Source organism: Aspergillus tanneri (genome assembly GCF_003426965.1).
Source record: "Aspergillus tanneri strain NIH1004 chromosome Unknown AapTan_4_pilon_pilon_pilon, whole genome shotgun sequence".
NCBI classification, from domain to species: domain Eukaryota; kingdom Fungi; phylum Ascomycota; class Eurotiomycetes; order Eurotiales; family Aspergillaceae; genus Aspergillus; species Aspergillus tanneri.
In genome coordinates this window covers 2,118,023-2,130,699 of record NW_022984631.1, presented here as the reverse complement: position 1 = coordinate 2,130,699, position 12,677 = coordinate 2,118,023, and the positions used below count along the sequence as shown (strand labels likewise).

At 43.0% G+C, this 12,677-nt stretch overlaps 2 protein-coding genes across 2 annotated transcripts; one reads left to right on the top strand and one right to left on the bottom strand.

Moving 5' to 3' along the window:
• Nucleotides 1-6,721: 6,721 nt before the first annotated feature.
• On the bottom strand, nucleotides 6,722-7,513 carry ATNIH1004_005888 (uncharacterized protein; the record flags this gene model as incomplete). The annotated part of the gene is made up of 3 exons (XM_033570527.1): nucleotides 6,722-6,991; nucleotides 7,331-7,402; nucleotides 7,472-7,513. 3 exons carry the CDS (start codon nucleotides 7,511-7,513, stop codon nucleotides 6,722-6,724), a joined length of 384 nt encoding a protein of 127 aa, XP_033426559.1.
• A 2,761-nt stretch (nucleotides 7,514-10,274) lies between these two features.
• Nucleotides 10,275-12,341, top strand: ATNIH1004_005887 (Ser/Thr protein phosphatase family protein; the record flags this gene model as incomplete). The annotated part of the gene is made up of 2 exons (XM_033570526.1): nucleotides 10,275-10,584; nucleotides 10,654-12,341. 2 exons carry the CDS (start codon nucleotides 10,275-10,277, stop codon nucleotides 12,339-12,341), a joined length of 1,998 nt encoding a protein of 665 aa, XP_033426558.1.
• Nucleotides 12,342-12,677: the final 336 nt, after the last annotated feature.

Below are 12,677 nucleotides of genomic sequence, written 5' to 3'. Positions count from 1 at the left end.
ACTTCCAGTGTGAGTTTAGTGATATGTGTGTTTAAATGTTCCGAAACTGGTTTGAATGGAAAGTCTACTTGGAGTTGATAGCTTTAAGAGAATATAGTAAATATTTAATTACAGTACTTATTATTCATGCTGATCACTACAAAGTCCCTGAGTCAACAATGATAGTAGCATGTTGCATTCCGCGGTACGTGCGTTGTGCGCACCAATCTCGGATTTATTTAACATCCACCGAATTGCTGGCGTGACTCATCCCAAAACAGTTCGTTAAAAGCTGTATCTATATTCTCTGGCAATTTATTTCATACCAGCTACCGTTCTCGAAGGCATGGCTCTCCATTATCTAAGCTCTCTCCCTCTGGTTATCACATCTACTGCGTGCTTTTTATGTACTTCCCTACTTGTGCGTTATCATGTCCGTAAATATGGCGCATCTGCCAGGGCTCCAAATCTGATTCGAACCAATAACTATTTCTATTCTATTGTTTCCTCAATTTTACTTGTCTTCATTCTCTTCTGTCCGACATCCTCCTCCGCATCCATTTCCCGCAGGAGGCCTTGGTTTAGTGCTACTGGGCAAAATGCCGCAGACAATTTTCTAAGGATCGCTTACCATCTTTCAAAGTTCTACGAGTATCTGGATATCCTCCTGGTTCTTTCGCTGGGCAGAGATATAGACCTTCACTTTAGTTTTCACCATTTGACTACCCCGTACCTGACATATGCCCGCGTCCTAAATTGTCATGACGATGGATGGCGATTCTTTGCCACATTGAATACTTTTCACCATACCCTCATGTATGCTTGTTTTGCAGGAACACACAGACTAAGGCCAGTTCTACCCGTCACAGGATGTATACAGCTTATTGGAGGTATCTGGCAAGAGCTGCAAACCATTTGGGCAGAATCTGGGGAGGAAGGATCGAGTCTATGGCCGAACTGGATATCTTTAATATTGTTATCCACTTATTTTGTACTGTTTTCTCAAGAGAACTGCGATTACGAAAGGATGAAGAACCTAAAGATACCCAATGAGATAGATCGGAACTACAACCTGGCAAACATATAATAAGCGTGGCACTGATTGCTCAGTCCTACCTACTATACATTCCGAAATATCCAACAACACTGCACAAATGACGAAACACGACCGAATTGAGGAAACCCCTTCAAGGATGGCGGCCGATATCATCCATGGGATGGTGCGCTGGTCGACTGGATAGTAATTGATTGTGCCACTTCTCAACCAAGTGCAGGTATGTAGTTTCAACTGTACTTCATTTATATTTTAATTCCTGTCTTGTCACTTACATTGTCATTATAGGAACACATCGGCAGCAAATTTATGGCGCTCTGTCTTTGATGAAGATTATAACAAGATGTGTCAGTATGACCATGAAGACAAGTGCGTTAAACACAATATTATTTTGGTCACCTAATAGAACAAATCTTGCTGGAGATGACTATTGTCCCTACCTGCGCTATCTTTTTATTTTGTGAGTGGATAGATTTGTATGATGGCTATGTTACGGAAATAAGTGATGAATCTTTGAATCCGACTTTGAACGGTGATATGACATGTCTATTTTACAACTGTAATGCTTTACGCGGCAGTTCTAGGAGGTTCTGCATAACTGCTTGATTTACCATGGACCTTTATTTGTCTGCTCTTTTCGTTCCTTTTGCTTTCTTAATTGAACAGTGCAAGCGGACTGGCATCTGAAAGCAGGAATGCATATCTGCAAGAGCAGGATGTTGGAGAGCAACGGTTTGCATGGCTTTATTTCAGATAGAGGATCTTTCTGTTAAGATATCGCTACGCACCAAGGCAATTCAACTACCTACCACTTCTCCAAAATTATGTAAAATTTAAAGGATATAGCTGAGCAAAAGGTGAATGGTACTAAAATCCTAAAACGGGTCATTCTACATGGAGTACGCGTGGATGGCTTGAAAATTACCTTTACATTTATTAACCGCCCTCTCCCTCAAACAGCTCTTTTATTTTCTCAGTAGCAACCACCATACCAACCACGCCAAATACCAACCCTAACAAGCGGAGGTCCCTTACCCTGCTAAGAAGCATGATTCTACTTCTGCCGCCTTATCGATCCTATTACAAAGGCAATCCTTTAAGACACGACTCTCGATCACATGGCCACCCCCTTACAAAGCTGTGCCCGCATAGCTACCCCAAAGCTACGGGCAAGGCCGCGATCTCTGAAGCATCACACTTATTGTATGACCCCATTGCTATCTGTCACTTAATTTATTTGGGAATTTGAAAGAAAGATCAAGACTTCTGGGGCCTTTATTAAGGTGACATCTGTTAACCCAGTGAAGGCTAAGGTTACAACTATTTCAACCGTTTGGAAAGGAAAATCCTATTTCGACTGGTAAGCAGAGCTTGAGAAAGAGGGCGTGTTGTGGAATTCACGGGAAGTGATGCGCAGGGTACTATAGACCAGCTACAGGCCGACCCTTAGCCTAACTAGGAAATAGATGTTATCGGTCGAAACACCCGGAATCACAGTATATCAACCAACTGAGTCACTTGCATTCCTGTCTAAGGTGCTCAACCAACTCAAGGATTCAGGGGTAGAATGGATCGTCAGATACTCCGCACTGCTTAGGCTCTGTACTACGTTACCATAACATGTGCCTCTTCCACCTCTTCCTTGCTCTTCTTATTAATATCTTCAATTTCTTCTGCAGTAGAAGGCTTCTTGATATTCTTCTTGTCCTGGTTGGCCAGATTAATTTCATTTTGAAGCTGTATAGCAGCTTCCTTTGCTGCCTTTTCCTTCTCTTTCCAGTGTTTCTTTTCCTCCGCTTCCTGCATCCGTCTACTCTTATTAAAAGCCTTGATTCTCTTTCGTTCTTCAATCAAGCGTTTCTTATCTTCTTTCTCTTGCTGACGGCGTATCTTATCCTCCTCTTTTGCAGTTCTAGCAAGTCGTGCAGCTTCCTCCTTCCTGGCTTGAAGATCACGGGCTTGTTGAATCTTTCCTGGGCTAAAAAAGATTGCATTACCGTCCTCCGGAGCCTGAAGTTGAAGCTGTAAAGGCTTCCCACGCTGTCGCTTCTTCTTCTCATTTTGTAAGGCGTTTTCAAGGCCCTTACAGCGTAGTTTAAGAAGAATATTCTCGGTACAAAGATGCATCATCGCATTATTTAATTTCTGGACCCTTTGGTCGTAAACATCCAAAAAACTTGCTTAAGAAGCTTTTCAATGCGACGCCAGTCCTCTGCTTTCAAGTTAGACTTTAAGGTCCCGCTAGAAGAGGGTCTTTCCATGTCTTTTTGGGTGAAGCGTGCTAAAACAATCTCTGGGTCCCAAGGACGCATACCAACAGATTTCCATCCACTGTTAATGTTTTTGGTTGAAAAAGCTGCATTCCAGCTTGGCCAAAACAATCTGAAAAAATCTCGCTTTGTAATGTGGCTGATTCCTTGAGAATCATATAAATTGCTCCAATCTCTCACTATACGCCTGAGATAAAGGACCAAAGAGACTGACATCAAGGGGCTGCAGAGTATGCGTTGAATGAGGCGGAAAAACACTTAAAAGGATTTTATTCTCCTCGCAGTAATTAATAAACTGCATTGTGATTGGGATCCGTGGCCATCAAGAATTAAAGCGCCAACGCCTCCGTGCTTTCTCTTTTGTCTCACGGTAAAATAAGGTAAGCCACGCATATCCCAGCTTATCATTTGTCCAGCCACTAGCTGATGATGAAAAAAGCAATAATGCTCACTAGGATTAAAATCCTGAAGCCATGTATCTTGAATATCTTCAGAGGCTGCCTGGTAAATCAGACTGGTGGAAGGGCAGTCCCATCAGCGCAAATACAACCAATTGTAGTAATCCATTCTCTATTCCCATCTTGAAGTCGTTGCTTAACCCCTCCCTGCTCATACAAGTGTCGTGAAAAGATTCTTTTAACTTTTGACAGTACCCCAATAAGAAAACCTTTCTCATCCATATTGTAAACATCCCTTGATTCAATCCCATATTCCTCAATCTTTCTGGCTAAAAGCTCGAAGTAGAGTGCATACTTGTAGGCAGAATCAGCCTTTTTGCGTGACGAATCTATTGCACTTGTATAGCAGTAAATAAGGTCATTATGGTGTCTCTTTAGAAAGTGATTCGGCCAGCTGTTTCCGGGCTTAATTCCAGTAATTTCCTTTGCGAAATTGCGTAACATCGAATGGGATGGTGGTAAGCCACGCTCAGTGAGTTGATTAATCCATTTAATAAGCTCTTTGCTGCTGGTTGTTAGATTCGTTGATTTTCATACTGGTCGTCTCGAGAGGCCTGTACCGCGATGACGTCTTGACAGGTTGACCGGCTTATACCGTAAGTTTTTGCAAATTTCGAGTAATTGACCTTTTCCCTGGCCCCAATTCTATATCTGCAATAGCTTTTTCAATTGAGTCCATATTAATGGTGTTGTGGTCTATTAAAATCTATCTAAAAAGTCGGTGTGTAGATACAAATTGGGCGCCGGATGAATCTGGGCGTCAGGTGACCGGGTACGGTATATCACGTACATCACAGGTTCCTGAGCCCGGGTCATGCCAATATTTATGCAATTCAGATTATTTTAATTACTTAGTTTGACCTATCATTGGCCTCCAAACCAATAGTATACTGTAAAAGTTGCCATGCATATTCCTAGTAATTTCTATTTAGGATCTGTTACTTATGTCCGTGAGGACTAAGAGTTGTTGTTGATATAACTGGAGCAGGTGGTAAGATCTTATCTTCCATGTGAGACTGTAGCCCGCTGGCTGTTTTGCTTCGGGCTGAATGCCTGAGGAATGTGTACATATATTATACGTATACTGTAAGAGTTGACACGTTCCTTCCATTTGCTTTCTAGCGTTTTCAATATCGCCTGCTCTGGTGTTTGTTAGAACCGCCCAATTCTTTCCAACTGCTCATTACCTGCGAAGCACTCTTCCCAAAACGGTCTGGAATAGACTCTGCATTCGTGTTCCTCATGCCTCTTTATTTTCATTGCCCATGCGGAATGGTCTAGTGTCCGGTGGACGTGTCGACCTAACCCAGCAACACGATTTGCCCCGTTTGACCAGGCGGAGTCGGGGTAATGCGCGGAAGGGGCAATTTAGTCTCACGCTTGTCCCGATCTATGTCTAGATAGGTAGAATATTGTGATTCCTGGTGTTTCCACCAGATGACATCTATTTCCTAATTTGGCCGGATACTGGCGTGTAGCTGATCTGTAGCTCCCTGCGCATCCTTCCCCTGAATTCCACAACAATTTCATTGATTAGTATTAAGTTGAAGATTGAAGGTGGACAAGGCCAAACGTTCGAAGTATCATCGAACGGAGTAGCGTGAACGCTGAGACCCATTTATGCAGCTCCAACCCGTACGAGCGTGCAACAAAGACGTATTCTATTTTGCACGTGTAAAATCCGCTTTTTAGGGGATTATATGGTGTTGGCGCTTAGTAGACTTAAATAGCATAGTTTATATAGTAGGTGGCTAGCTTGTATTTAGTTGTCTCTTTAAAGGAGGAATTCCTGGAAGGTATATTATAAACTAGGTCTACAGTTCAGGTACCTGCAATCGGCGACTTTCAATGTAAATTTATAATAAATTTAGTGCAAAGAAAGTAATAATATATATAATAAAAAGCGCAGCCAAAAGTGCTTGCCCCACCTTATGGAGGTTACCTAGTTATCTATTGTTTTCAGGGAGACACCTTGTAAAATGCCTCCTAGCGAATAGTTAGAAAGAAATTTTTAGCAAGCCTAAAAGTAAAGCTGCTACAGTAAATTCACTCTTTATAAGGCATCTCTTAATATACAGCGCCGACTTTTTTATAGCGTCACACTTTAGACGGCGTCTCTTAGCATACAGCGCCGTCTCTTCTGTGGCGTCACTCTCTACGCGGCGTCTCGTAGTATACAGCACTGAATGCTTTGCAGCGTTACTCTCTATACAGAGTTATATTTTACACGGCAGCGGTGTACTTTTATCGAACTAAATTAGATTATATAAATAATACTCTAAAGGAAAGGAGATGCGATTTGTCTTTTCTAGCATTAGGAAAAAAAAGGATGGCCCAATATCAGGGTGGGGAGACTGAAGTCTTGGTTACGGTTGATACTCATACGCACTAATAGTTTAAGACCTCGAACTATTCAGCATGCCTTCCGTGATACAGGGATCTTCCCATTCAACCCAGTAGAAATTCTTAATAAGATTGATCCAAATCAAAGCAGCGATTAAGAAGTCCTTCAAATCATCAATACACCGTCTCCTCCACCACAGAGTAGTCCTATTTCCACTAGCCCTCTGCAGATGCCCCATTCAAGCCGCAGCATTGTCAATAAGATCGTATGTAAGAAAGAGACTCCAGAAGCCAAGTTCTATGCAGCTCTAGATATAATATGCGACAGCTTCGCGGAGCAGTCGGAATGGCTCCACCAACTTGAACAAAACTTCAGACAGCACCACGCTCCGGAGAAGAGGAAACAATTAAGATGGCAGGTTCTTAGTAAGCCTACAGGCCATAACTTAGTTATGCTGCCATTTTACGCCGGTTACGTATTATAGAGCGGAAGGCGAAGGAGCAAAGGCAGGCAGAGACGTGGACTTAATAACAGCGCCAGCAGCAACAGCCTATTTTAGGAGATACCACAGCTTTATTTACACCTCAAAAGAGCTGAGCTAAATCTCCGACCACAGTTACACCACAAAGGCGAATTTTGTCAACTTTAAAGCATTATCAAGGGTGTACGCGGATTTGGAATCAAGGAGCTTTAAATGTAAGATCATTGTGGACTGGAGTTCGTTGTGGGCTGGGGCACTAAGGCACAGGCAGAAGATATCATTATGGCCTCGGCTCCCTGTCGCAGCTGTCGCAGCTGTCACAGCCATTACAGGATATAAGGCTGAAGGCATCTGCTGATCGAATTTTACATTACCTTTACTCGTCTTGATATCGTAGGCCCATATCTACACTCATTAGTGATATTCGTGTATTGGCTATGCCTACAATAAGAAAAGCACTCCTGATAGGATAAATTCGCCTACTGCTCTGCAGGCTACTTAATACGGCAGTCACTAAATCAAGAAATTCAGCAATTACTTTGCATTTGCAGAAGACACAGGGAAACCTAACACTTTAGGGAAGACCCCATATCAGGGCCAAAAAAAAGAAGGTTCATGACGGGAATCCAGTAAGAGGACCCTAGAAATCCATGACCGTTGCTTCGGAAACGCACAAGAGTCGCCCCCGAACTCTATCATGTTTCACAAGCCTCAGCGATGGGAAATACTCCTTGTATCACTTACATCCTGTTGATCGCTCTTTTCAGCACCAGCAACGCAGTTACCGTTCTTCAAAAGGGAGCCTTCACTTACATGCTGTCGATAGCTCTCTGTCAGCCCTGGCCGCTGGGTTACTGCTCTCTAGCGAGGGGAACCATCACTTACAAGCTGTTGGTCGGTCCCTGTCAGCTCCGGCCACGAAGTCATCGTTATTCAGAAAGGGGTCATCACTCACTGCCTGTTGATCGCTATCTGTCAGACCTGGCCACTTATTTACCGATCTTCAAAAGGGAGTCATCACTTACATGCTGTCGATCGCTATCTATCAGCCCTGGCCACGTGGTACCGTTCTCCAGCGAGGGGAGCCATCACTTACACCCTGTTGATCGCTCTGTTAGTCTTGCCGCGCGGTCATTGTTCTTTGGCAAGGGGAGTCATCACTTGCAATCTGTTGATCGCTCTGTTAGCCTTGCCGCGCGGTCATTGTTCTTCGGCAAGGGGAGTGATCACTTACAGGCTGTAGATCGCTCTGTTAGCCCTAGTCATAATTGAAAGAAAAATATTTTTACCCGACGCTCGGCTAGGACATCAGAGCGGTGCTCATCGACAGGTAGTGCCATTGTCGTGGTAAGTAGGAGGGCAGTCAGAAAATAAATTGGTTACATTTTTGGTGCAATTGAGAAAACTTTGAATGGTCTGTCTTTAGAGTGAAGAAAAGTAGTACGTAGTATGTCTCGGTGACTGGCGGTAGGGTAGCAGTTCCTTATTTTATACCTAGCTGGCAGCATTGAGATTGTGGGAATTGCCAAGTCACACAAATCGAAAAGAGAAAAAGAAAAACATTCAATCAGGCTGACACATGAAAGAGTTGTTAGGATCGGCAGAACAACAGCTAGTCTTGCATCCTCAATATGCAAAATATCCGATTTAGCTTGTGATTTTTACAGGAAGTGGATTGCCCGCCAATCAACAGTCGCAACTCTTGTTTTAACCAAGCCTTCTCTGACCGGCTGAAAACATAATTCGTAATGGCTCTGCTGACCAATTCAGGGGATTTATCTGAAGCAAGACTTATTTCTCTTGACTGAAAAAATGGATTATGCGGATGAAGAATTAATAGAATCTTTCCTAGAGTGGATTAACAATATAAGGGTTATGTGAATTGAAATTCTCCTAATGGTAAAGCAAAACAAAGGGCACACGACCCTCCCCAGCTGTCTCTCAGAGATTCTCTTCCTCGGCCTGGGTATAGTGTCCTCGTCCGCACAGCACCTGCTCGCCAATAATTTAGACGGTTGTGATACTAGAGGTAGGTAACATAAAAGGATTAACGTAGATAAGTAGGTAACGTAAAGGTCGGTAATTTATAAGGATTAGTGTAAAAGAGTAAGTAACTTAGAAGGATTGGCTGGTCAAGCCCAAGCCCTTGCCAGAGATGCTCCTCCCCAGCCCGGTATGGTTAAACTAGGAGTCGGTATGAGGGGTGCTTCTTAAGGGTATTTAATATTCATGTGGCTATAAAAGTACAATATAGAGCTTAGGAGAAAGGCTAAACAACCCACCAGTAAAGATACAGGCAGGAATAAAGTGCTGATGCTGCGAACAGATAATTACCCATGAGATAGTAAGCAAGCAAACATGAGGCCCAATAATACAGAGCCGATAATTATGAATAGATGCAGACACAGCAGGACGAAAGGAACACAAGAAATGCACGATTTTACGAAACGAAGCCTATTTGTTCGTTTTGACACCTGAAGAGTGGAAATTAAAATAGCCGCCTGGGCAGCCATCGATAAGGCGGACTGAGCACAAATCAGGCAAATATAGTTGAACCACAGAACTAGATTTGTATTTGGTATGGCATGTATAGATAAATCACAAAATATAGTGCATACAAAGTAATTTGTTTTTCTTTTTTTTCTCCGACCATGGGTAAACACTAGTACAGGGTTGAGATAAATGAGCAATACGAAAAGAAAGGATACAAAAGAGGGGGAGGGGAGATCAAAGAGAGAATCAAACAGCAAGACCCCAGTTATTGGATCATTACTTGCAGCCTCGCCAATAGGCTATTTCTATAGACCGTTATTCTTCTAGTGTTTCAGCAGTCGCATTCCTTGGTGGCAAAGAATAGCTCCCAAGCCGGTAATTGAGCCATTCCTTATTCTGACTGAAATAAAATATATAGGGCCGACATTTCCTGTGAAAATTGGCTTCAATGCCATAGACCGTATCTACGATCGAGAGATACATGGGGTGCCTTTCAGCCAGCAAGTACAAGCCACAATTTTGCTTTTGCAATTAAGAACGCAGTTCGGTTGCCTGAGAAAACTTTAAAAAAACCATGCCCATGAAAGAGTAAGACATATTAGATATATTGACGTCATCTGCGCACTACACCAGGTACATCATTATCACTCTCATCGTACGAAGCACAGTTTCCTAGTTTCATCGAGATTGCAAAGATACTATCACATCCAAGACCGAAATCTGTCTAACATGTGCCAATGAGAGCATACCCGAGGATTACCGCTGTTCCTTTTGTGAGGAGGAGCTGAAAAACGTTACACAGCATATGAAGGACTCCATCACAGCCTATAAGGAGAGAAGACGCACCACCATTAGAGAAGATAGCACTTAAATCACAGGCAGCCACTTATGTATGATCAATCTGTCACTGGCATGTATTTAAATAACCATACTAAATGCTTAAGGCAGTTTATATAGTAATTTGCTGTTTCCTACCGTATTTCAGACAATATTAAAATACATTGGACATGACTTTGGCACGTTGTGATTCGAGGACTTAACAAACTGTAGTAGGCATGAGATTGGTGAAATATAAATACTTGCCCTGTTGGGAATCCCTAGCTGAGAGATACTTATTGCACTGAATACTCGCCCGACATTGCCCTCCGTACTCTTTTCTACCTTTTATATACAGAAGCTATATATATGTATAAATATGGCCTTCATAGCGTTCCTTTACGTAGCCATTCTAGGAGTCGTCGCTGCATACAAGGACCAATGCGGTATGAATTCCAATGTGTCTCCTCTTATGCAGCCTGATTCGCACAACGCAACCAACGGACCGTGGAGAGATCTTTCCTGGGGTGAGATAAACTTCATTCACACGACGGACACCCATGGATGGCTGGAAGGCCATCTAAACGAGGTAAACTATGGCGCGGACTGGGGTGATTTTGTCTCTTTTGTGAAGCATATGCGTGACAGGGCTAAACAATTGAATGTTGATCTTTTGACGATTGATACTGGTAAGTGTTTTTGTTCTGATTATATCTGCGATAGTTGAGTTTAAGTCCTGATGGTCTTCCTATTGTAAGGTGACCTCGTCACGGGAAATGGTTTGAGCGATGCAACAAAGATATCTGGAAGGGTGTCAAACAAAATATTTGAGAACCTGGACTACGATCTACTCACCATCGGAAATAATGATTTATACTCCATTGATGGTGCAAAGGATATTCATGCGAATTTCTCGAAGCTCTACGGGGATCGATTCCTGACAAGTAATGTTGATATTAAAATCGACAACAGCTTTGTCCCCATCGGACAGCGATATCGACATTTCACCACGGCCCGTGGTCTCCGGATTGTAGCGTTTGGGTTCACCTTGCTAAAGTTCAAGCACGATAACCAGATCCATGTGAAAAGTGCCAAAGATGTGATCGACGAGCAGTGGTTCAAGGATGCTCTGGATATAACTGATGTGGATCTTTATGTTATTATAGGACATGCCGATGTCCGCGAACCATGTCAATCGACCTCCACCGATAATCCGCTGATCTGCATGGAAAACTACATCCGAAAGAAAGGACAACATGTCCCCATCCAAGTGTTCGGAGGCCATACGCACCGAAGGGACTTCAAATGCTTCGATAGTGGATCGTCTGGTCTGGAATCAGGGAGATACGCCGATACAGTTGGATGGTTGGCTCTCAGCAATGTCTCACCCACGGAGACCTGGAATGGAAGTAGAACGCTACCTGCAGGAATCACTATGCCCAGTAAAACGTGTCCACCAGCCACTGCAGCGATTAAACAAACAAATGTCCCAAAAATTGACCGTCGCTATCTTGATTTTAATCGCTGGACATTCGCATATCATGCATTGGGCGCACCGGGCCCCGATGTCCCTGCCACATTTGATACGCCTCTGGGACGAAAAGTATCGGATGATATCTGGAAGACTCGCAATGATCTCAATCTGACGACTTATCTTGGCTGCGCACCGAGGTCGTACTATCTTTGGGCTTGTCCCGAAGGCCAGCCAGGCAATATTTATACAATGGCGAAAGACGCGCTTAAGACAACAGTGAAGAAACCAAGCCCCGCACTGCCAAGGATAATCATTTTAAATAATGGAACTTTTCGCTACGATTTATACCAGGGTCCCTTTACGGTCGGCGATGCTTTTACAGTTGTCCCGTATGCTGACAACTTCCAATGTATTCACAACGTGCCCTACGAGACCGCAAGCAGCGTTGTCCACGGTCTGAACAACGGCATAACATGTAATAAAACTATGTCTGGACCAGAAATCATTAACGATGACGATAGTTTTGACAGTCATACTAATGGTGCTCTAGTATCCGGATGGAGGGCAAGCACACAGCAGGCTAAACTATCTCAGCAGAAACTTTCTCCCCGTCACGTATTGAATCCTAACCCAGGACACGCTACTGTTGATGACTTTGGGAATTGCGCTACCAATCCTGATTCCCCTGAATGCGGGGACGACACGAAACACACGCCTATTGAGGAGAATATTGCAAACCCGAAGTATTTTCAAGTACAGGATGATATCTCCGACCTGGATGTTGCTGTAGATCTCGTCTTCACAAGTCACACGGTCAAGGATATTCTGAATCTGGAGGTCATCTGCCATAAATACGACAGTAATAATGTTAGCGACTATATGGACAAATCGTTCACAACGAGAGATTTTCTCCAGTTTTATGCAAAGGAAAAGTGGCAGAACAATACAACCGAGTGTCAGATTGGACCATAGAATAGAGGGAAAGGCTTAAGAAGCTGGGAGTTGGTGATGCATGCCCTGTCAGTGTCAGTATTTGTTTATATCCTAAATAGGAAGAAGCTGCGACTTCGTCGGCTGTCCCCTGATCTATGGTCTTGTTATCTTATATCTGACGGCCTGGCTTGTCTAGGCTATATATAGTTGGGAACTAAAGGACATTCCTTGATATCGTTTATATGTAGATGGTCCAAAGTTGCTTCCTAAATATAACGAAAATATCTTTTTAATTAAACTGATAGTATTTAGTAATAATCTAGTTTTTATATTACTAACTTTATTCTAGAATATCGATACACTATTTTACCGTTA